Here is a 26167-nt window from a genome sequence, read left to right as displayed (position 1 = left end):
GTAGGTTTGACATCCTGAGATCAAAGTGTCAGGGAGCATAATAACTGTATTTATTTATTGTAATTGTAAAAAATTGACGAAAATATATATTTGTAAAATAAGCCTTGAGGCACATGAGGGATATTATTCTGTATGTTATACAGTTGGTTTGACATCATTCACTCAAATGGTTGAAGCGCATAATAGGTTAAAAGTGACATTGTGTGATCAGAGTGCTGTCCGTTTATATTGACCAATAAATTAATATTGTATGATCATGAATTTACACATTAAGAGAGTCGGCAATTTTCTGACAGCATTCCTTCCTGGCTTTTGCTGCTGCATCAGTGTTGCAACAGTGTTGCTTTTGGCCTGGATGATGTTTGAATTCTTCATATTTATGAAGAATAATTGTCTGCTCCTCCATGGTAAAGGGTAAAGTAGGCTGCTCTGCAGGGTTTCTGCATGTTTGTGATTGGTCAGACGCTGCAAACACCTCCCCTTTATGTGAGCGCGCAGAGATCCAGATTGGAAAACCCTGGGTTGATTTACCGAGTTGATATCTTATATACAGTCTATGGTTGATATCCAGCTTGATATCCAGCTTCGTAGTACGGAAAACCCAGAGTTAACCCTGAAGTTACCTCGATAAGAGAAAATCCAGCTTCGTAGTACAGGCCTCAGGTGTCATCAGCTGATTTAATAAACAGTGATCAGCTGTGTGTAATGGCACTGCGCTCTGTGCAGCATCAGAGGCTACAGACTTTCATAGGTTGTTAGGACTGTTAGGACTCTCAATTTTTTAAGATTAATTAAATCTGATAAATATTATGATCCTTTTATTTGTAATGTTTTGCATGTTTGTGTGCTGCTGCGTGTCCGTGTGTAACAAGCACAGTGTCTGCGCCTATATACCCGCCTACTGTATATAGGAGCATATTGGACTCTTGATAATTCGTCCTGTAAACCTTGTAAACCGGGCAGGCGAATACTGCCACCACCTGCAATTAACCAGTAAAGGTTTTTGTCAGAGGATTTAGTTACCCACACACAGGACACAGGAAGCAGTTATATAGACAATTACAAAACTTTATTTCCTTTTCAATAATAATAATAATAAAATAATAATAATAATAATAATAATAATAATAATAATAATAAATAATAATGCACAGGAGCACCGGCTGAGACAGGTAACATTAGACCAAATAGCCAGGACATAAAATGCACAACACTCAGCTCAGTTCACACCACAAAAGGGCTAGATACAATAGACTAGCTTACACCACACACTGCTTTACTGCGGTCACGCCATCCTCACTTCAACTTTCGAAGGTGCGTCTACATCGTCTGTACGGTAGCGCTCCTTCATGCTGCATTCAAGTACACCTCGTTAAAAAGGGACTCCATTCGTTGGCTCTGTGTAACAGATCCTATGGTCAATACAGATGCTTTACTGAGGTGTTCGTGTTTGTATTTTTGTTAAAATGAAAAAGTTAAAATAAAATATTAAAAAAAAGGGGACTCCATTGTTAGATTCAAGTGCACCTTCCTGCAGCGGGAATCTTTATTATATTATATTAATATATATTTTTGTTTTCAGTTGCTGAAATCCCTGAAATAAACTCTGTAACGTCCCTGTTGTATTTATTGATGATTTTCTTTAATGATCCAAACCACATGATTAAAGAATTTAAGCATTTTCTTTTTCTTTTTTAGTGAGGGGGTGTATGTATATATGTGTAGGTGTATACATGCATGTGTATTCACTGTATGTGTGTGTGTGTGTGTGTGTGTGTTTGTGTGTGTGTGTGTGTACACTATGTAAATATTTATACTTGATTAAACAAATTAAAAACAAAGTGCCAATTTAAAAGATTCATAATTGTTTTCTTGGAACTCCACTACATCCTTGTTCTACCTCTCATTTTAAAATAATGCCTATTTAAAATCATCATCAATATGCGCTAGACGACAAAAAGTGCCAAATTAAAATATTCATAAAAAATCAAAATCAAATTGTTTTCTGGGAAGTCAGATACTCCCTTGTTCTACATCTCACTGACTACCACTGTGGTGAATTTCAAGTCATTTCACTGTAGCATTTTGAAATAATCCTCTCTTGAAATCATCATCTATATGCGCTAGACGGCAAAAAGTGCCAAATTAAAATATTCATAAAAAATCAAAATCAAATTGTTTTCTGGGAAGTCAGATACTCCCTTGTTCTACCTATCATTGACTACCACTGTGGTGAATTTCAAGTCATTTCACTGTAGCAATTTGAAATAATCCCTTCTTGAAATCATCATCAATATGCGCTAGACGACAAAAAGTGCCAAATTAAAATATTCATAAAAAATCAAAATCAAATTGTTATCTGGGAAGTCAGATACCCCCTTGTTCTACATCTCACTGACTACCACTGTGGTGAATTTCAAGTCATTTCACTGTAGCATTTTGAAATAATCCCTTCTTGAAATCATCATCAATATGCGCTAGACGGCAAAAAGTGCCAAATTAAAATATTCATAAAAAATCAAAATCAAATTGTTTTCTGGGAAGTCAGATACTCCCTTGTTCTACATCTCACTGACTACCACTGTGGTGAATTTCAAGTCATTTCACTGTAGCATTTTGAAATAATCACACACAAAATCACCAAAAAAGAATATGTTTAGAATATGCTTTCTATGTAACAATGTACTGTTTTTGATTCTATGACGTTAATGTATTACTTATTTAAATAATGGAGATTATTAATTAATTATCATATATGTCTCACATTTTAAAATACACATTTAAGCTATTTCCCATGTTTGTACATATGTAATATATACATTTAATATTAATCAATGTACATGTATACAAATTGCCTCTGTTATATTGATATTGTTGTCTTGCATTACTCTTGTAAACTATTCGTCATCTAAAATTATGGAAACCTCCAAGCCCTATATAAAAAATAAAGGTTTGATGATGATTAGTATAATTGACCACAAAGTATTATTGGAAAGTGGCTAAATTACAGGGTTCACTTTCATGCTGCATTACTGAAATGTAGTATTTCAAATCACGATGGACCTAATGGACTGTACCAGGAGATGTAAGTAAATGTCATTGTTATAATATTTATTTTTCAGAGAAGTTAGATATACCTACAGTCTATAGGCTGTAGTGTAGGGTATAGGCTACATTAAGTGATGGAAGAAGTTTTGGGACACCCCATGCATTTTTGAAATATGCCAGTAAGAATGATTCTTAAGTCTTCACGGCTATTTTCTTTTAGTATAATCAAAGCCAAAATATCTAATACATTTTTAAAAGACTTGATCAAAAACTGTAAAGTGATTGGTTCCATAAAAACCCATCTTCCATTTAGAGTATTGGGTCATTTTGGTTCTATTGATCCGTTAATGAGGGTCATACTTTTGTTGTTGTTGCCGTGCTTGGTGTCTATTTAAAGTCAGCACATTTGAAAGCTCCTCAGAGACAAAACACAGGAAATATGAAACCTGAGTAGGAGGAGACACATTTTACCACCGGGAGTTTGTGGACATTTTTGAAAGTGTTCCAATTTCTTTTTTACACCGTACTGTACATTCACACAGGTATTGGATATATTAATTATAGGCTGTATACAGTTAATTTAATATGGATTTTGGCCTACTTTGGGTTTTTGAAAACAGTATTAATCCAGTATGATCAAGTTACAATAAGTATTTTTTTTTTTGTTTTAGCCTAAATGCGCTGTGTTGCATTAACTCTTTTACAAAACAAGGTTATACTTTTTTGTGTTATTTTCTACCTAGCCTAGCCTAGCTCTCCAGAGGCCTCACATATCTAGCCTATACAGGGTAATCGCTAGGGATTTTGGGCCCCATGAAAGAGTCACATCGGGCCCCACCACCAGGGCACACCAACCATGTGCAATTGCTGTAACCACAACTCTACAACCCAAGGCTCCCTCAACTGGATTGGACCATTTCACACTTATAAAGCAGGGTTTCATTGATTTAAAAATGATTACAATGTAAGATATTCTTTTAATGTCTGTAAATGATGAATGATGACATGATAACAATAATTAAAAAAAAAACATCTGATCATTTTTAGGGCCCCTGTCAGTCACGGGCCCTCAGAATCATTTTAACTTTTCTTGGCCTTACAGCGCCCCTGAGCCTTTAAATTTATTCATATAAATCACAAATATGTCTCATAACTGCTCATAATTTAATCATATATAATATTTAATTGGGACATTTAACACCTTTATTACTGTACTCATTACAGTACTCAGACAAGAAATGGGAGAATTATCTGCCAAATGACCGCCGATACCGCTGAGGTGATAATCTCCATATGGATGCACCACGCCTGTTTGTTAACTTATTATTAAAGTTATACAACAGTTTAATTGGATTACTTAATAATTGTAGGTTGAAATTATAATAGATTATAATTGAAGACAGAGCAATAGTGCTTCTTTTTAAACACAGTGAGTGAGCTGCCTCTACCTAATAGTGCTACCATGACTTTATGATAAACCTTGGTGGACTCCCTTAGAAGCAATGGATATCATACAGTTTTCTCCTTTCATACACTACAATTCTACTAGGAAGTAGTGGGTGCTTGATTTATAATTTCCTAACTACACTCAGTATAAGAATATTGACCAAGCTAGCTAAACACTCTTACATTCTCAGTAATTGTGTCAAAGTGCTGTGCCACAATACATTTGAACTGTAAATATAACATGTAAGGTTGCCCAAATAAATGAAGGCTGAAAATGTGCTGCGTCAGTAAAGGTCATCATAGGTCATCATAGGTCAAAAGGTGGATGCACTCATAAAAACAAGTCAATTTAGATAGGCTAATGTAAATCAAATCAATTGATTTTATGTAATTATTCTCAAGTTAGGTATAGCTCTTAATTGGGTTACTATACTACAACAACATCATCTACAAATTAATGTATTGTTAATAAATTGAAATAAAGTTAACTATATACAGTTACTGTAAAGATTTTTTTGGGAAAATATATATGTTTTAATTTTTACAGTGTAGGCCATCTTGTAAGGTGAAGTGGGCAAGAAAAGATAGCTATATTTGTATGGCACATTTCATTATGATGGTAACTCACGTAGCTTTACAAGAACACAAGACAAAGCATTTCAGAGAAATATTTCAAAGAAATAAAAACAAACATACATACTTTTTTAAAAACACAATAGTAAAATGAAAAATTGAAAGACAAAGCAATAAAAATGCTCTAAAAATGAAGAACTGAGAAAACAGTCTAAAATTTTGTGTATAAAATTTTTTATTAAAAACATTAAGAGCCATTAAATGCAAATATAGAATAAATATGATTTTTTTAAAATGAATACTGAATTTAAAACCTGCATAATATTTCATGCAGTGTGTATTGGTGGCAATTTCACTTTTTGTCGTCTGGCGCATATAGATGATTATTTCAAGAAGGGGTTATTTCAAAATGCTACAGTGAAATGACTTGAAATTCACCACAGTGGTAGTCAATGATAGGTAGAACAAGGGTGTGGTGGAGTTCCCAGAAAACAATTTGATTTTGATTTTTTATGAATATTTTAATTTGGCACTTTTTGCCGTCTAGCGCATATAGATGATGATTTCAAGAGAGGATTATTTCAAAATGCTACAGTGAAATGACTTGAAATTCACCACAGTGGTAGTCAGTGAGATGTAGAACAAGGGAGTATCTGACTTCCCAGAAAACAATTTGATTTTGATTTTTTATGAATATTTTAATTTGGCACTTTTTGCCGTCTAGCGCATATAGATGATGATTTCAAGAGGGGATTATTTCAAAATGCTACAGTGAAATGACTTGAAATTCACCACAGTGGTAGTCAGTGAGATGTAGAACAAGGGTGTGGTGGAGTTCCCAGAAAACAATTTGATTTTGATGTTTTATGAATTTTAAAAATTGGCACATTATTTTTTTTAATCAAGTATAAATATTTATATAGTGTACGCACACACACACACCCACACACATACAGTAAATACACATGCATGTATACACATACACATATATACATACCCCCCCCCCCCCCCACAAAAAAAAAGAAAAAAAAAAAAAGAAAAATGCTACAATTTTTTTATCATGTGCTTTGGATCATTAAATAAATCAGCAATAAATAAAACAAGAACGTCACAGAGTTTAATATATATGTAGATCATATATATAGATTAATATATGGTTTGGATCATTAAATAAACCAGCAATAAATACAGATTAACATACAGATTAATATATGTAATATAATAACGATTCCCACTGCAGCAAGGTGCACTTCTACCAATGGAGTCCCTTTTAACGAGGTGTACTTGAATGCAGCATGAAGGAGCGCTACCGTACAGACGATGTAGACGCACCTTCGAAAGTTGAAGTGAGGATGGCGTGACCGCAGTCACTGCTTTTAAAATCACAGCACATACTCAACTCGCCCACTGGCGGTCCCCCCGGGGTCTTCGCTTGATGCGCCGTCTGACTCCCCGGGGGAACAACACTTCGTTGGGCGGCGCGTCCGAAAGGTCTCAACCCCCAAGCACCCAGTTACACTCAGTCACCGCAGCACCGCTGATGAAGTTATGGGGAAACGCTGTGGAAAACGGCGGCTAGCAGCCCTGTTAAAGCCCCGGCCCTGGCTACCTAAAGGAGGCAACTAGCCTCCCTTCCTCACCCAGGTTCGGCTCCCCTACCTTCCTATCTTCGCGCCGGCAGCCCTAACCAACTGCGAGCGCCCCTCCCCAGCCCAAAGGGTCCCAGCCGCCAAACAAACAAGACGTCCACACAGCTCAGTCTCACCACAGATTGAACCCCTTTACTAAATCTTGGCTCTCTACCTGGCGTCTCACAGGTGTGTCCAATAGCCCATAATTAGTCTTTTTGCAGCGAGACAGCTCCACCTGCTGTCTCACTACAGTCCCTTAAATAACAGTAACATATGCACCAGTGACTTTAGACAAGTTTTTTTGGTCAGTAATCGCTTTCCTCTGCCTCAAAATATCAAAGCGCCACCAATGAACCTGACCACACCTCATTTTGTTACCAACCCTCCCACAGACACACAGACTGGTGCAAGTGCATTTGTTAGACAACGTGTGCGCAGGGCGAGAAAATGACCACTGCGCCTGCGCCATGCGCGCCAACCGCCAATATGTACATGCAGTGGCGGTTTTTGCTATGGGCAATGTGGGCAGCCGCCCAGGGCGCAATCTACTTGGGGGCGCACGAGCGCTCTCAAAAAAAAAGAAAAGAAAAAAAGTGCGTCCTCCAAAAAAAAAAAAAAAAATGTCTAGACTAATACCGCTCATTTCCACATAAAGTTGGTGCAGTGGGCGATGAGGCGCCCCTACTATCACGTCAACTTGCTGCTGAGAGTCATGTATTCAGGTTGTGTGTGTCAGAAGAAAAGGCAAAGGGAGGGGGATCAACTTGCGACTGCAGAGGCTGTGAGCAGGTTGTGTGTGAGTCTCACTCTTAGAGGAAAAGCAAGAGGGGAGGGGGGCGGGGGATAGACTGACCTGTGATGATTATGATCCCAGGCCACACAACATAAACTGCTGTTTCCAAATAAATAGTAATACATTTATAAAATTAATACAGAACCATTATAGCTACATGTACTGTAAGTTATTGGGTTATGTGAAAATGCAATAAATAAATAATAATAATATAATAAATAAAATAATAAATGCAAAAGTATGTTTTACATACTATATTTCATTTATTCACATTATCTTTGTGTGGTGAAGGATTTGTGCAATTTACATTGGTGTTAACATACTACATGTCATTTATCTATCTTAATTTATTTCTCTACTCTAGTTAATTTTTGTATTTAATAACATATGTAATAAAATAACATAAATAGTTCAATATTGTGCATGTGTTGGGGGGGGTGATGGTCGGTTGAATACAGAACTGTAATTATTAGTCGATTAGTTTATTACGTAACAGAAACATTTTTGATAAACATTAAAACAATGCACATGTCTAAATGATGACAGGGGGATCTCAGTCTGTGCCATCATAAATCCATGACATAACATGGATTACAATGTTTTTAAAGATGAAGAAGAGCAACAAGCAAAGCAACCCCAAAATGTCACTGAGCCTCTTCCATGTTTCATACTAGACATGGTGTCCTTCACTTTGAAGGCTTCTTTTTTTTTTTGTAAATATAGTGTTACCAAAAAGTTCTAATTTTGTTTCACAGTTGATGTGAGTAAATAACATTCCAGCTCAGCAGTGGTGTGCACAAACATTTTGGGGACAGGTGCTCAGTGAAAACTAAGGGCAGGCTGCCATATTATAGCATTATGTGATTTATTTCCCTCATCTTCCATGCTAGTAGATAGCCTATTGCAGGACAGCACAGAGCTGCTTCCCTGCTCTAGCTGCCTGGAATAGAGTAATAATAGTTTTAATAATAGCCTATGAAGGTAAACAAGATTACTGCAAGTAACATAGAAGCAACTTATGGTTGGTACAAAATAATAAAATTAGCTAATATAGCTTCATGCCTGATTTAGTACCGTCAAACCACTTTGTGTAGTTAAAATACAATGTGGACAGCTTTTAAGATATTTCAATAGAATTAAAGGAACAGTTCAACTTTAAAATCTGAGCTTTAAAAGGCTCTAAACAGTTAACATGACTCTGGTCTTGACCCTGACCTTTCATCTTCATCTTCCTCTTCCTCCTTGCTGCTGGTGGATGCTTTTATCCAGGAGAGCAGAGAGCTGCTTCCCTGGGCTGCCTGCTACTCCCTTTTTTTCTTTTCTTACCCTCTCCTTATAGGCATTATGCTGAAATTAGTAAATAAAAAGGGTGGAGGGCGCATATTGGGGCATTATTATCACACGCTTTTAATCATCAAGCATTTATAGATGATCATGTCAACATACCACATACAGTACACTGTTAAAAAAAAGGCACTTGCTTGGTCCAGAGGGCAAAGAGCAGGTGCTAAAGCACCACCTACTGTCTATCTGTGCACGCCACTGCAGTTCAGTAAAAAGAGGTGTCTTTGCATGTACTGTATTATTATAATTGTAATAATATTAAAATACTAATAATACTAACTAATACTAATACTATTATTACTACTACTATTACTACTACTAATAATAATAATAATAATAATAACAATAATAATAATAATAACAACAACAATAATAATAATAATGATAATAATAATGTCTGAGACATAACATGAATATTAAGCCACATATTTCCCAAGTCCCAAGCAGCCAATAGGACTGGGATGTTTTTATCATTGTCAACTTTGGCGGACCCCCCTTACAATTACAAAAAATAAAGGAACCTCATAACTTTATATGAAATACAGTGTCTGTATTATATTTCAATATATTCACTGCTAAAATAAAAACACAGCAGCAGCATTGTTCAATGAAGATGTGAACCTAACCTCTTAAATACTGCAGGCTACATGAAAAAGTATAGTCTATGTTAGTAATACATGTAGTTCCATATCCTCTGTTGATGAGTTGTTTTAATTCCACTGACCAACTGTTTGCATGTATTTCTGTGGCATGTTTGTCTTTATTTGTGAGTCAGTATAGAGAGGTGGGACACGAGGGAAAAGAGAAGGGTGTGACATGCAACTAAAGTCCCACAGCCAAGAACAAACCATGGCCGTTGTGTTCACCCTTGCATGTATTTTAAAGTGTTAATAAAAACATGAGGAGAAGTAAAACTGAGAGTCTAAATGATATTGGAAGCAGTGGCAATTTTAGATACTTTTTAAGGGTTAGGGTTAGCTCAAGCTCAAGCACATCTAAATTTGATCTCACCACCCCAAAAAATAAATAAATTATTATTGTTTTTGTTTTTTTTTGTTTTTTTATACAGCTTTAATTATTGTGTGAGCCTGTCTGTTAGAGAAGGGGCAAACAATTATGCTACAGGTTCAAATGGTTTTATTTGAACAGGTTTAATGTACTTTGGATAGTTCTGTCATCAATGTTACCTTTCCCTCAGGGTTCATTAACTATCTTAGAGTCCTCTCTGTAGACATCTGTGATTGTTTACTTTGAACCATTATTATTATACACTACAGTAGACCACTCTACTATGTATTGATGTAATTTATGTTATCCAGTGAAATGAGTAATTTAGCAGGGGGTTTGAACACTTGCAGGGCATTGTATGTCACATTGTCATGAGGAGCTGAGCCCCCCTAATGGTCTGATCCTAGAATCTCCCCTGATTAGAAACATAAAACACGACCAGTCAGAGTAAACATAAAAGTCGACTTCACACTCCAGACCAGTAGGGGGCGATACTGAGTTATGGAAGTTTTTTCACTGGACGCAGAAAAAGACAGCGCAAAACAACGCATGCGCAGATTCAAGGTGAATGGAGGACTCAAGTATCCACAGTTGTGTTAAATGTTGTTTTGAACCAGTACGGTGTTTGTAAACGAATAATTAAAATAGCATATCGTATCGTAAGATTCGTATTGAAAACGTGTACGCAGTCTTTCGTTGTCCTGGCTAGCAATGCAAATGAACATTGATTAACAGCGTGTCAGTTTGAACTGACTTCTATATTAGTAGGTAAGTGTCACTTGCTCATCGGCAAGATAGCATAAGGAATAACACTTACAACTTGTTAAAACGTTCCCAGTGTCCGATATACGATATACGCTAATGCATTGAAGTGATAGGCGACCGCATGTAAATGATACGGAAGCACATGTTTAGTAATGCTATTTCAAACACATATTTGGATCAGTGACAATAAGGGTTGGCAAGATGAGAAATTCAAAAATAGTTGCATCAGGTTTGTTAAAATGTACATGTAGTATTTTTGTTGGTACCATTTTTTACCAAAAGTAAGACTGAATGCTCCTGAAAATGTCAAATGTTGTGACCAAAAAAGAATGATAAATATTCAATATTTTGTCCACCTCCAGTGTATTTAAGTGGACTTAAACATAATGACTTCATTCTAAAACATCAAATTATTTCTTTTGTTGTATTGTAAGTATTTCTACATTTAAAATTTAAAATATTTTGTCAATATTGAGCAGAACATATCCTAAAAACAACCATTTTTTTTCTAAATAAGTTTTGACAAATGATGTAAAATTTGTTATAAAACAAAGTGTTGCATTGCTAAAAGTGGATTATATTTATCCCACATAATAGTTCAGATTTATTTTCCTGTATATAATCAGATATTTATGAAAAAATACTGGTTACACCAAGTGACACTGGGTTGCATCACGTCATTTATATTGGTAATAAAGCAGATACTGAGAATGTGCTTCCCTTACAGCTGGACACTGCAAGAACACAGAGGCATACCAGGATGGCCAGTGTAAGTCCATTGTGTGTGTGTGTGTGTGTGTAGTCACTTTTTCCCCTTCAAAATGTTTTTTTTTTTTTTTCAAAAGTATGTGTGTAGTCGTCGTTATGAGACTATAAGAAGGATGGTATGACTTGGACATAACCGTGTGTTAGAGTGAATGTATGAGATGGGTAAAGGTGGTTAACTGTATGTTTGGGTGGTAAACAAGTGTACCATTTCCATAAAAGTACACAGTAGATTCAGTGTTTCCCACAGAATTTAGAGAGACCATGGTGGTTGGACCTCAGTCCAACCCTCTAGGGGGAGTCAGGGGGCACATTTTTAAGTCATATGCATCATTCCAGGGCACCCTGAGAACAAAATGAAGAGGTTATATCTATTAAAAAATAAAAGGTTTGTGCTCTAAACAATTTTGCACTTAAGTAATTTTACTGGTCATATAGGTATGAATAATGATGACACAGCAATAAGGTCACAGCCACAAAGCATGGGAGAGAAATGTTATCAGTTCATAAATGTTCCAGACAAACTATCAAAAAAGACTAATGTCCATATTTCAGCTCTGAAACAAAGGACAGAGTAGCTCTGGTGCAGGTTTTGCAGAGTGTACAAACATGCTTGGCTCACTGTGAAAATGGTGGCACAAATTGGGCTACGTGGGCTGCCACATTCTATATAATTAATGGGAAACACTGATATTATGTGCTGGTGCTGTTAATTGTCTCACATGTAATGTGCCTGCTGGGACAGGAAAATAATTTGTTTGGACAGAAAAACAATTTTGTGTGTGTGAGAGAGGCTAACAAGACTGGGTGATATGACCAAAATCTCATATCCCAATATAATGATATCCTGATATAGCACATGAGTGGGAGTGTGTATCTGTGCTGTAGGACATTAGCTGTGAAACAATTAGAACATAATATTTTACTGATCTGATTCACAAGCTTTCTCGCTGTCAGCGCTCCCTCTCATCATTCATTCTTTGCTTGCTCGACCACAGCTGCTAACGCAACATCATCAGCTGCCTGTCCCACTTTGTTGTTTTGTGACTACCTCGCGGAGCAAATCTGTCCTCCCTATTTTGTGTCCGTACCTTTTTATACAGAACAGTGAGGCAGAATAAAGATGCTGCATTTCCACCTTCAACAGTAGCACAACCATAAATGACAAGACTCTCCCATTTAGCTGATTTTGAATGAGTGCACATACATTTGTCAAGTAACATAAATAAAGACAGTCTCTACTGTTTTGCCGTCTCGCTGCTTCCCTCTCCTTCTCCACGTTCTCAGCAGCAGCGGGGCTGAGTCCTCTGTGTGTGCAGTAGAGAGTTGACAACAACTAAACTCGTTATAAAGAAGTCATTTTACAATGTAATTAGCACGAAAGATGGACAGACTCCAGATGACTAAAAATGCTGCCGTAAAGGATGTGATTTGCGTCACAATGATAGTAACGATAGAGCAAAAGATGAAAGATAGATGCTTTTCTTGTTTCACACCGTCATATCACACAGCCCTAGATGCTAACATTAATGCTTTTGTGAACTAACCACTGCACACTGAACTGAATACTATTGAACCTAATGAAACACAGTATGTGAAGTATTTTCTGAGATATTAACTTTTTAACTTGATGAAAAAACATTGTGTCTGTGATACATAAATATGAACTTTCGTAACTTGTAATTTGGACCCTTAGGTAGAGATGAGCCACTTAGTCCTCTGGCGCTCACCCTTACCATTTAGTGGTGTGGAGGGACAGCTGTAGGACCTATAGTTCATTCTGCTAAGGAAATTGAACTTATTCTGTTCAGTTAGTTGTTCACTAGAGCCTTTTCTAATGAGGTTTATATTATGTAAAATTATGTAAGCCTTGCAACTGTGTAAGATTCATCTTGTAATGTTTTTGAAGGGATGTATCTTGTTATAAACAATATCTTGTTTTGTTGTGTCAAAGCTCACTTTGTGATGATTGGTCATGTGACTTATGTGTATTGATCACATCTGTGGATGCTTGTACAATTTTGCAGAACAAACCTGAAGAAGCTACAGATTAAATGTGTTGATCGCTCCAAAGTAAAAGCAGTTCAGTGTGCGGTGATTCATTTAGATTTCTCATTTAAGATATTTATAGGACCAACCTGCCCCTGATTAATACTGGCTGTGCATGAGGAGCTCTCTTCATCAGTGTTTTTGTGTTCAGATGCTGTGCAGCAAAGCCAGGCTGGTCAGTTACCTCCCTGGTCTTCACGTGTTGGTGCGTCGTGTGACTGGAGCTAGAACCTTCTCTGCAGCTGGATCCTCTGGTTCTGATGAGCCCCATGTAGCCATCACTCCCTCTGATATGGGTACATCAATATTTCTTGTCATACACATTTGAAATGAATCAGCTAGAAGTGACAGAATAAAGAATGAGAAGCCTGGTATCTATCAGAATGTTTGCCTTGGAAATAAGGCTGGTCAGTTTTTAACAGGGGCACAAAGGTGGGAAACATTTTATTAAAGACAATAGAAGAGTTCTGTGTCCGTGCAATCTCGTCTCTTTGATATGTTGATTTGTAAGAAAATACATTTTGTTTGGGTGGTCAGAGTGCACCAGATGCATAAAAATGAAACCTTCATTTCCATGTGTTTTGTGCTTTACATAACATTACTTCCCTGGTTAAGGTCTGCGGACGGTGTGGCCTGACGACAGCATGGGGCCATTTGGGCCGCAGGACCAGCGCTTCCAGCTACCTGGTAACATGGGGTTTGACTGCCATCTGGAGGGTGTAGAAGAGCAGAAGAAGAGCTTGCCACTAAAGACGCTTCCTGATGTGCTGTCTGCCCCATCCAGTAGTGAGAGACATGAGTTCATGCTGGCCCAGTTCATCACAGAGTTCTTTGTAAGTAACATTAGTTCTGTCACTGAAGACAGAAAAAGGTCATGGTCTGCTCACTGTGACTGTCATGTTGATGAACACTGAAGAATAAAGTGATGAAAATCCAGCTTAGATATGTGAGGCTTATGAGCAGCAGCTCGGTTAATGTAGGCTGAGAGCTGAGTGTCAGACAGTGGGACTGAGACAAAATCAGAATCAGTGTTGAACTGACAGTGACATTCCCCTGCTCTGAGTATGAATGCAATTTAGCAGTGCCAGTAGGACTTGTAAAGTAGGAGTGACAGTATTTCTAGGATCAAATAAGATGCCTTTATTGTCACTGTACTTAAAATACAAAGAAATTGCTAGTGCCCATCACAGTGGTATTTTGACATAAAACTACTGCATACATTCAGCAACATACACACAATCAATCACTACTCTTTTTTTATAAAACTATACATCAAAACAAAGGCAGGCAAGTAAAAAAATCAAGTGCTGTGAGTGCAAGAGTCTGTAAAATAGAGTCTGTGGTTGAAGAGTCACTGTATGTGTTTATTGAGAGTCTGTATGGCTTTGGGAAAGAAACTGTTCAACAGTCTGTTGGTTTTTATTGACCTGTACCCTCTGCTTTCTGATCAGCTACTGAACAGCCTGCATACTACACTGTAAGACAGTATGTTAGTATGCTCTCTATGGTACAGTATACTACACTGTGAGGCAGTATGTTAGGATGCTCTCTATGGTACAGTATACTACACTGTGAGGCAGTATGTTAGTATGCTCTCTATGGTACAGTATACTACACTGTGAGGCAGTATGTTAGTATGCTCTCTATGGTACAGTATACTACACTGTGAGGCAGTATGTTAGGATGCTCTCTATGGTACAGTATACTACACTGTGAGGCAGTATGTTAGGATGCTCTCTATGGTACAGTATACTACACTGTGAGGCAGTATGTTAGTATGCTCTCTATGGTACAGTATACTACACTGTGAGGCAGTATGTTAGTATGCTCTCTATGGTACAGTATACTACACTGTGAGGCAGTATGTTAGGATGCTCTCTATGGTACAGTATACTACACTGTGAGGCAGTATGTTAGTATGCTCTCTATGGTACAGTATACTACACTGTGAGGCAGTATGTTAGTATGCTCTCTATGGTACAGTATACTACACTGTGAGACAGTATGTTAACATGCTCTCTATGGTACAGTATACTACACTGTGAGGCAGTATGTTAGTATGCTCTCTATGGTACAGTATACTACACTGTGAGACAGTATGTTAGTATGCTCTCTATGGTACAGTATACTACACTGTGAGACAGTATGTTAGTATGCTCTCTATGGTACAGTATACTACACTGTGAGACAGTATGTTAGTATGCTCTCTATGGTACAGTATACTAAACTGTGAGACAGTATGTTAGTATGCTCTCTATGGTACAGTATACTACACTGTGAGACAGTATGTTAGGATGCTCTCTATGGCAGAGCGATAGAAGACCACCAGTAGCCTACAGTCCAGGTTGTTGCTGCTGTGCCTTCTTTACAGCAGTCGTGATGTTTGTTGACTGTGTCTGTTTCTAGTAGCTGCACTAACGTTTGCTACAGTGAACAACACACACATTAATGAATTGTTAGATATGTCCATAATACATGTCATCTGCTGAAGCTGGAAGTTGCGCAACTGTTTGTTGATGTTTAACACTTGAGCTTAGAAAGGCTGATGCTAGGTCCTCTCCAGAGAACTCCAAGAATACTTGATGGGCTTTTTTTCTGGAGCAGTCCACGCACAAGTTTTTTACCTTTACTAACTCAATTAATTAGACTGGTGTGAAATATAAGGGAAACAAAATGTCTAATGTGAAAAAGCACAGACTAGAGGATTATTTTTGTGGTCCTCACTAATATTTGAATTGTATTTGTAAGTATTTTTTTTCTGACATGTGTTTTGTTTGTGTGTGTTGTGTGTATGTGTGTTTCAGGAGAAAGATGACCCGGCCTTCTCTCAGAATGTCAACAGAGCTGAACACTACTTTGATACCTCCAGTGTGGAGTGTGCCATACAGTCCTGCCCTGAACTATTAAAGAAAGGTACAGCAACACAAACATCCTGTATTATGTTCTTTGTCTTTATTTAGAATTAAACAGAAACTTCAGTATTTTTCAACTTTCAACTTTCTTGTTGGGAAACTTTCAACTTTCCCACCACTTTAGGTCTAAGTGACTAATGGGGACAACATTTTTTGAAATTGGTCCAGTATTGAGTGAGACGATTCAGCTGGTGGCCAGGAAACAGGTTATCTTATCCTGTTCCATAAATAAAAATCATACAGTACCACTACTACTACTAAATAACTGCAAGAATAGACCATAGTCTTAAAAAAGGGTAATCAATAATAATAGTATGGTAAATAGAATAATAGTTGGACTATGATCACCAGTTGATTGTGGATCAAATATCATCTCCTTTTCTTTACATTCACAATAAAGTGGTGTCACGCTAATGAGTGGTAAAGTGATGTGCCTTCATCCCTGTCAGTGTTTCCCACAGAATGTTGAGAGAATATGGTGGTGAGGTCTCAGCCTGACCCTCTAGGGTGGTCCAGGGGGTTCCTCCCATGGAAGAAAGTTTTGCACATTTTTAAGTCAAATGCATCATTCTGGTGCACTCAGAGCAACAATAAGAAGTTCCATCCATCCATCCATCTTCTACCGCTTATCCGGAGTCGGGTCGCGGGGGCAGCAGCCTAAGCAGGGAAGCCCAGACTTCCCTCTCCCCAGCCACTTCTTCCAGCTCTTCCCGGGGGACCCCGAGGCGTTCCCAGGCCAGCCGAGAGACATAGTCTCTCCAGCGTGTCCTGGGTCTTCCCCGAGGTCTCCTACCGGTGGGACGTGCCCTGAACACCTCACCAGGGAGGCGTCCGGGAGGCATCCTGATTAGATGCCCAAATCACCTCATCTGGCTCCTCTCGACGTGGAGGAGCAGCGGGTCTACTCCGAGCTCCCTCCGGATAACTGAGCTTCTCACCCTATCTCTAAGGGAGAGCCCAGCCACCCTACGGAGGAAGCTCATTTCGGCCGCTTGTACCCGCGATCTTGTTCTTTCGGTCACTACCCAAAGCTCATGACCATAGGTGAGGGTAGGAACGAAGATCGACTGGTAAATTGAGAGCTTCGCCTTTCGGCTCAGCTCTCTCTTCACCACGATGGATCCGTGCAGAGTCCGCCTGTCGATCTCCCGTTCCATCCTTCCCTCACTCGTGAACAAGACCCCGAGGTACTTCAACTCCTCCACTTGAGGCAGAATCTCATCCCCGACCCGAAGAGTGCACTCCACCCTTTTCCAGTTGAGGACCATGGCCTCGGATTTGGAGGTGCTGATTCTCATCCCGGCCGCTTCACACACGGCCCGGACGAAAACCACACTGCTCCTCCTGAATCCGAGATTCGACTATCCGACGGACCCTCCTCTCCAGCACCCCCAAATAGACCTTACCAGGGAGGCTGAGGAGTGTGATTCCCCTGTAATTGGAACACACCCTCCGGTCCCCCTTCTTAAAAAGAGGGACCACCACCCCAGTCTGCCAATCCAGAGGCACTGCCCCCGATGTCCACGCGATGCTGCAGAGTCGTGTCAACCATGACAGCCCCACAGCATCCAGGGCCTTGAGGAACTCGGGGCGGATCTCATCCACCCCCGGGGCCCTGCCACCGAGGAGCTTTTTGACCACCTCGGCGACCTCCACCCCAGAGATAGGAGAGCCCACACCCGAGCCCCCAGGCCCTGCTTCCTTACCAGAAGGCGTGTTGGTGGGATTGAGGAGGTCTTCGAAGTATTCCTTCCACCGATCCACAACGTCCCGAGTCGAGGTCAGCAGCGCACCGTCCCCACCGTACACAGTGTTTACGGTGCACTGCTTCCCCCTCCTGAGACGCCGGATGGTGGTCCAGAATCTCTTCGAAGCCGTCCGGAAGTCTTTTTCCATGGCCTCACCGAACTCCTCCCATGTCCGGGTTTTTGCCTCAGCGACCGCCCTAGCTGCATTCCGCTTGGCCTGCCGGTACCCGTCTGCTGCCTCCGGAGTCCTACAGGCCAAAAAGGCCCTATAGGACTCCTTCTTCAGCTTGACGGCATCCCTCACCACCGGTGTCCACCAGCGGGTTCGGGGATTGCCGCCCCGACAGGCACCGACCACCTTGCGGCCACAGCTCCGGTCGGCCGCCTTAACAATGGAGGCACGGAACATGGCCCACTCGGACTCAATGTCCCCCACCTCCCCCGGCACATGGTCGAAGCTCTCCCGGAGGTGTGAGTTGAAACTCTCTCTGACAGGAGACTCTGCCAGACGTTCCCAGCAGACCCTCACAATGCGTTTGGGCCTGCCAGGTCTGACCGGCATCCTCCCCCACCATCGGAGCCAACTCACCACCAGGTGGTGATCAGTTGACAGCTCCGCCCCTCTCTTCACCCGAGTGTCCAAGACATGCGGCCGCAAGTCCGACGACACGACTACAAAGTCAATCATCGAACTGCGGCCTAGGGTGTCCTGGTGCCAAGTGCACATATGGACACCCTTATGCTTGAACATGGTGTTCGTTATGGACAATCCGTGACGAGCACAGAAGTCCAACAACAAGAACACCGCTCGGGTTCAGATCGGGGGGGCCGTTCCTCCCAATCACACCCTTCCAGGTCTCACTGTCGCTACCAACATGGGCGTTGAAGTCCCCCAGCAGAACGAGGGAATCCCCAGGGGGAGTGTTTTCCAGCACCCTCTCCAAGGAGTCCAAAAAGGCTGGATACTCTGAACTGCTGTTTGGACCGTAGGCACAAACAACAGTCAGGATCCGTCCCCCCACCCGAAGGCGGAGGGAGGCCACCCTCTCGTCTACCGGGGTAAACTCCAACATACAGGCACCAAGCCGGGGGGCAATAAGTATTGCCACCCCTGCCCGGCGCCTGACACCAGTGGCAACTCCAGAGTGGACGAGAGTCCAACCCCTCTCGAGGAGACTGGTTCCAGAGCCCTTGCTGTGCGTCGAGGTGAGGCCGACTATATCTAGCCGGAACTTCTCAACCTCACGCACCAGCTCAGGCTCCTTCCCCACCAGAGAAGTGACGTTCCATGTCCCTAGAGCTAGCTTCTGCAGCCGAGGATCGGACCGCCAAGGTCCCCGCCTTCGGCCGCTGCCCAGCTCACAGCGCACCCGACCCCTTTAGCCCCTCTCACTGGTGGTGGGTCTGTGGGAGAGGGGTCCCATGTCCCTTTTCCGAGCCCCGCCCCCAGGCCTGGCTCCAGGGGGGGGGCCCGGTGACCTGCGTCTGGGCAAGGGACACGAAAATCCAATAGTCGTATTCATCATCGGGGTTTTCTGAGCTACCTTTTGTCTGGCCCCTCCCCCCGGACCTGTTTGCCATGGGAGACCCTACCAGGGGCATAAAGCCCCCGACAACTGAGCTCCTGGGGTCATTGGGACACTCAAACCCCTCCACCACGATAAGGTAGTAGCTCAGGGATCTAGATATCTAGATAAGAAGTTATATCTAGATATTTTTTGTGTGCCTTAGTAATTTAACTATTGTTTGTACTACTGGCATGAATGGTGATGACACACCCACAAAGCACAAGAAAGACATTTTACCAGTTCATTTAATGTTCCAATTAAACAATTAAAAAAAGACTAATGCCTATATTTCCACTGTGAAACAAAGAAAGCAGAAGTGATTATCTAAGTTCAACTAGTTAATTACTTACGAACATATAAAATATTGTTTCAGTAAATATCTTTTTCTACATTGTGTTTTATCAAATAACTATACTAACTGTCTGCTAATCAATAAAAGATTAAACTTTCAGATGACTTAGAAGTGGATCAGGATCAGAGTTGATTTATTTTACAGATGGAAATAAAGAAGATCTGTCATTGATCTGATTCACCGGCTTTCTTACTGTCAGCGCTCCCTCACTTCATTAAATCTAACATTAGCTGATCCTCTCCTCTGTCTCAGTGTGTCTGTCTCATCCTAGATTTCTTTTGAAAATACGTTGACAAGTCATAAATTAAATATATCGCTCAGCCCTAAAACAATGAACCGTTTTGTAGAGTGTACAGACATGTTCAACACACTGTGAAACTGTGGCCGCACCAATTAGACTAGGCCTGCACGATATCAGCAAAATGTGCGATGTGCGATCACACTGTTCAATATTGCGATGACGATATGACTTGCGATAAATAAGAAAATATTTAAAGTTTGCATACAGTTCCTGTCTCTTTCAGATTTTCAGCTTTAAAAGATTCCCTGCTTTTAGGTACTCTAAAACACTGAATAGCTGATTGTAATTACCGCAAATTCCGGACTACAGAGCGCACCTGATTAAAAGCCGCATGCTCTAATTTTAGAGAGAAAATCAATTTTGTACTTGTACAAGCCGCGCCGGATTTTAAGCCTCAGGTGTCCCACGTTGTAATATGAGATATTAGCTATGGTTGGTCTGGCGATGCCTGACAGCCATCACGCATTTATTGTGTATTATTTTATCATTATTAAGGCAAAAGAACTCAATTTATGTCCATGGACATTGTAATGAATAGGATATATGCTTAATATTAGTTTGCATACAGCGTGCTGCATGGACTTCAATACATCTGCTGCACCGCTGCTATCACAATTATCAAATGCTAAGTTTCTACAGTCTGTGACTGTGACCCTCATAAAAGTAATATTTTACAAATCTGCATTATATAAACTAACGAAATTCGTTAAAGTAAGTAATTTGGCGACTTCTAAGTCATTAAACTAAGTCTTACTTTTACTGGAGTAATCTACCTCGTTGGCACCTGTCATTGTACGTCTTGCTTTGAATTAAAACTTACCTACTGAGCGAACTCTCCCGTTCTCTCCTATGAACGAGTCGGACGACAACGTGTATCAACCATGAAGCAAAGTGAAAAAATAATAAAGTACGTAACAGCCGCATCATATGATTTTCTTCGAGTATTTTCCATGTTGATGAGAGTCAGTACAAATGACTGATTTACAATAATAAAGCGTGCTTGATTTATCACACAATTTCATTGGACCTCTGTGAACTACTCATCAATTTTATTGGTCTACTGTTACAAGGCAAAATGTTTTGGACGCCACGAAAAAAAAAAAAAAGTGTGTGTGGCCAATTTATCGCATTACAGACCAGCTTTTGCGATGGGTTCATCGCGAACGTTCACATCGCAATGACGATGAAAATTCGATTAATCGTGCAGGCCTAAATTAGACTATGGCTTAGACTATGGCAGGCCGCCACATTTCTTTAAGTTATCAGCAGCAATATGTCTTTTACTTGGTTCTATATTAGTGATGGCTTTTTGAGACCCAGAGTTTCTTAGAGTTCATGGTTGTATAGTGCTATTGTCTGGTCTCATTTAGCAGCTCATTAATTAACTTTTGTGTCATTTTCATGCAACTTGCCGCTTATTTTTGAATGCTGCCTTTTTCCTGATAATAAACTAATGCCGTCTTTTAGTCTTAGTTATGTGTAGTGTATTGTTTTCAGTCATCTCAGGACCACACAGTCACAGTGTTAACCTGTGGCTCCATACCAACATACCACTCTGTGACTAATGTTTCCTCTCCCACTTCAACAGACTTTGACCTATCCACAGTCTCAGCAATAAACAAATCAAAGTGCAGTCTGCCCAAAATATAGCTTCCTTTGCAGTTAGCCATTATGCAGCTACAGACGGCTAGTTCCTGTGCTAAACTGTGTTTTACTTTATTTGTCAGACAATTGCAATCCGTGTGGCAAAAAAAAGTATTTTGACGATGCCCAATTAACCTCCAATAATTACATTGTGGTCCATGCAGAAGTATGAATCAGCCTTTACATGTCTCCTAATAATGTGTTGACCAGAATTCCAGTCCATGTTTCCTGAGGCTCCATCCTCTGGTATGATGGTGGTCACAGTGACCCAAAAGACCCAGAACAATATGACAGGATGGAGTGCGGAGGTGGAAGAGGAGAGAGAGCAGATGCTGGACAAGGTGAGCTAATTTCTGGAGTGTGCAGGGGTGATGTTTCTGTAGAACAACACGTTTTTTTTCTGTAAATACTGGTTTGTTTTGTTTTGCGTTGCTTTTTCAAAGTGATGCTCATGTAAATGCTTAAGTCTTAAGTTCATTTATGGGTGGCTTTGTGGGTCTAACCAGACTTTGTATTTCCCCCCAAATTATCACCCTGGTGTGTCGTAACTAGGGGTGTGACGAGATCTCGTGCCATCTCGAAGTGAATATTGTCTCGCGAAGCTATAATTAAGGGGCGCTCGGTTTTCTATCGCTCATTTGCATGTCATGTCTTCTTTTTATAAAGTCACATGTGGATCATTAACCTTGTTACAGCTTCTACCTGCTGAGAAGATCTCAGTCAGAAGTATGAGATGAGGAGAGGAACAGGAGCAGGTTAACTGCAGGTCTCTACACTGAGAGCCTGAAGTAGGAGGAGCAGAGGAATCTAGCGTAGCTATGGAAGCCTAATGATGCCAAAAGTAAAATGAGTCACACTACCAACAACACTATTTATGTGTTGTTCTACTTGTGTATTTATGTGATACAGGAGTTGTGCAATTTACTTTTATTTCTGTTTTTTTATTAGCAACATGTTATAATTTGTGATAATTGGATTCTTTATTTAATTTATATTTATATATTAGAATTGTTTCTACTCTTTATAATTTACTAAAGTGATTCATAACAAGATGATTAGCTAAAACATTTCAATTCATTTTCCATTTTGTGAATTTCAAATAAAAGAACAGTCATGTATTTCCTCATTGAAGTTTTCTTAAAAATATAGTTCAAATCTCGTCTCATCTCGATCTCGTGATCCCAATATCGTGTCTCGTCTTGTTTCGTGAGCTGAGTGTATCGTCACACCCCTAGTCATAACCTGAATATAAACTTAGTTTGTCCATAAAACGAATGTGGAGAAAACATCTCATATAGTCATTATTGCATCGGGTTAAGCATCTAACAAAGCCATACCCAGTGTCTCTGTTTTGGAGATAACAATCAATATTATGAACATGTGTCACACACTGACAGCTGAACAGCTCAACTAATCATTGGTGTCATCATTGAAAAAGACTAAGTTGTTTCTGTGCTGTGCAGTTTGTTGATGGAGCTAAGGAGATCTGCTACACCCTGCAGAGAGAAGGATTCTGGGCTGACTTCATTGACCCCTCCTCAGGCCTGGCAGTAAGATACTACAAAGTGCATTTTCATCAACCTGCAAATTTTTGCATTAAAAATACTTACTGTAAATGCTGGAAATTTACAAACATTGACCTACAGTAGAGTAGTAATCTTTTGCACATTTTCCACAAATTTGGTGAAAAAAAGACCATGTGCTGATGTCAGACTATACTTGATACTTGTTTTATTGCCCTGCAATTCAATTATAAAATAGTTAAATTATTAAAATTTCACTCCCTGATTTGTTTAAAGTTCCCTAATCATCTCCTAACTAAACTGTGCAATAAAGTGCACATCGATGAGGGGACAAGTTGCAGACTGGTTACAGGGAAAGCATGAAAAGATGCACATTTGAACCAGGTGCTGTAAATGGACGTTGGAGTATATACTGTATACTCCAGTTGATAATATTCTGAGTTGAGCAGACCATTATTCTTTAATACATAGTTGCTGATTTTTAATGGGGAAACTTTTGGGCACTGTAATAAAAGAGACTGAAGTGGTCTGAACTGGAACAGATAGGACCCCAGCCCAATGCTGATACTTTAGTGTATAAGAACTGTTCATTTCATGTTGAAGAAAAGCCAGTACAGACCTTCTTTATGTTGAAGGTTTGTTTGTGAGCTGTAGTCTGATGGCACACTTGCACTGCAATTTAAGATACAGAATTATAGCTTGCAGTGGGACAGTGAGTGTCTTCTGTCTACATACTGCTGCTGATCATGTGTAAAAAAAAAAAATTTTTTTAAAAGTGTGCCTTATAGTAAAGACATGTAGCCTGTGTTATAGTTTTCTGCATCTGCTAATAACTTATATTAAGAATGCTTGAATGCTTTACTGAAGAGAAGAGAGTTTTATGTACAATTTGTGCTGTTTGTCCTGAGATGAGTGTGATCAGATAACTGTACCAGAAATGTCTGTGCTCCTCCACAGTTCTTTGGCTCGTACACCAACAACACGCTGTTTGAGACAGATGAAAGGTACCGTCACCTGGGCTTTCAGATTGAGGACCTGGGCTGCTGCAGAGTGATCCGACACTCTCTGTGGGGAACACATATCTTTGTAGGGACAATTTTCACCAACGCACCACCCAGCAGCCTTATCATGAAGAAACTACAAGGCAGCTGAGCACAGGCTCAGGAACCCTGGACTGGTTACCATTAAAGCTGTATAAAAATGATATGGACTGATTTATATTTACAGATTCACATCCCACAGAGTGACATGTCAACACAATAAAGAGCTTCTTGATTACACTGGAAGTGTTTTTAACTGTTTACTTTTAGACTCAGATCCCTCTCAGCAACAAACACATTCCTTCCTATTATTTATAACTGTTATCTGAAGTGTCCCATCAGTACAGGCTATACTGTCACTGTGACTGCATCAAGACAATGTAATACTGATATACAGTACTGGAAGTGGGGGATTATAGGAACTATAGTGTACATACCTGCCTAAAATGTACTCAGAAACAGGGTGAAGCAGAAATGGAGACAGCAGGTGGATGACAAACAATATCCTGCAATAGAGTTGATTAGTTGATAGAAAGTTGATTAACTTTTTTCTGTTGAGTCATTCATGACGATATCGAACATTAAATAATTATTGCTTCTCAATTGTAAGAATGTGGTGCTTTGGTTTGTCTCATGATGTTAAAATGAACATCTTTGGGTTGTTGGTTGAACAAAAGCAATTTTAAAGACATTTTTGACCATTATCAGACATTTTATAGAACAAATCATTGAGAAACTGCAAATGAATCATCTTGTTTGTAATGTTTTAATGTTTACATAAGAAGAAGAAGAGGGTGGTCTGTATTGTTGACTACAGATTGAACAGAATCAACTGTGTTTCTACTGCAACCATTACAAACTTATTCTAGACTTAATTTAAAGCATTTCTAGGTGTTCTTGCCACCTCTTAATAGAACATGAAATGTTTGGCTTGATAGCTGAGTTCAGTTAAGGACTTATGCAATGAAACACTGAATCTCATGCTGACAAAACCAACAGGACAAATGTGTGGTCAAAGATGCCTTCTACTGGACAAATGTAACAATAGTTAAAACAACCATTTGGAAAAGGGGCTAATGCTAATTTAAGATTCTCAGCAACAAACAGTGGCCACAGGCATCGTTTCAAACTCATGCTGGTGCTTTGAAACATGTTCATGTAGAATAATATTTGATTGATGTAAAGTTGAAGACAAAAACTGTGTGAACACTATATAGGTTCAGTAAAGAGACGTACCTTGATGATATTCAAAATGCTGTCAGAGTGGAATAGGATGATTTAAACAACCTTAAAGATTTGACCATTTACACATTAACTAACAAACAATATACAAATACTGTATACAACCTAATCTGACTCACTGTAGTTACATACAGTTGTGACCAAAATTATTAACCCCCAGGAATTATGGAACATTTCCCTAAAATTCTTCCCAATGTTTGCAGCATTGATAAAACTCAATATAATCAAACATTCACCAGTGCTTTTTAGTAGCTTTTGGAATATAAAATAACATTTTACTTTATATCAAATATAGAGAAAAATGGTGATGTCAAAAATATTAGCCCCCATGATGGGGTGGTCAATAATATTCCCCCCATGTGAATTCTTGCCTTCAAAAACATACCTAATTAACCAATCAGCTTTCAAATCACAC

The 26167-nt window shown here is 39.6% G+C and overlaps 2 protein-coding genes across 2 annotated transcripts in view; both read left to right on the top strand.

Moving 5' to 3' along the window:
- The window catches only part of rab3gap1 (RAB3 GTPase activating protein subunit 1), a 308505-nt gene that overhangs the window by 89785 nt on the left and 192553 nt on the right, over window positions 1-26167 (top strand). The window lies entirely within an intron of this gene.
- Window positions 10398-24750, top strand: LOC128367804 (cobalamin trafficking protein CblD-like). The gene is made up of 8 exons (XM_053328453.1): window positions 10398-10611; window positions 11336-11377; window positions 13574-13718; window positions 14038-14255; window positions 16227-16335; window positions 22158-22288; window positions 23411-23497; window positions 24428-24750. The coding sequence occupies exons 2-8, from the start codon at window positions 11369-11371 to the stop codon at window positions 24620-24622; spliced, it is 894 nt and encodes a 297-aa protein (XP_053184428.1). The 5' UTR covers window positions 10398-10611; window positions 11336-11368; the 3' UTR covers window positions 24623-24750.

The sequence above is a fragment of the Scomber japonicus genome, chromosome 11 (assembly GCF_027409825.1).
Source record: "Scomber japonicus isolate fScoJap1 chromosome 11, fScoJap1.pri, whole genome shotgun sequence".
Lineage (NCBI taxonomy): Eukaryota > Metazoa > Chordata > Actinopteri > Scombriformes > Scombridae > Scomber > Scomber japonicus.
The sequence above is the reverse complement of the archived record's forward strand: the minus strand, read 5'-3'. Positions and strand labels throughout refer to the sequence as shown.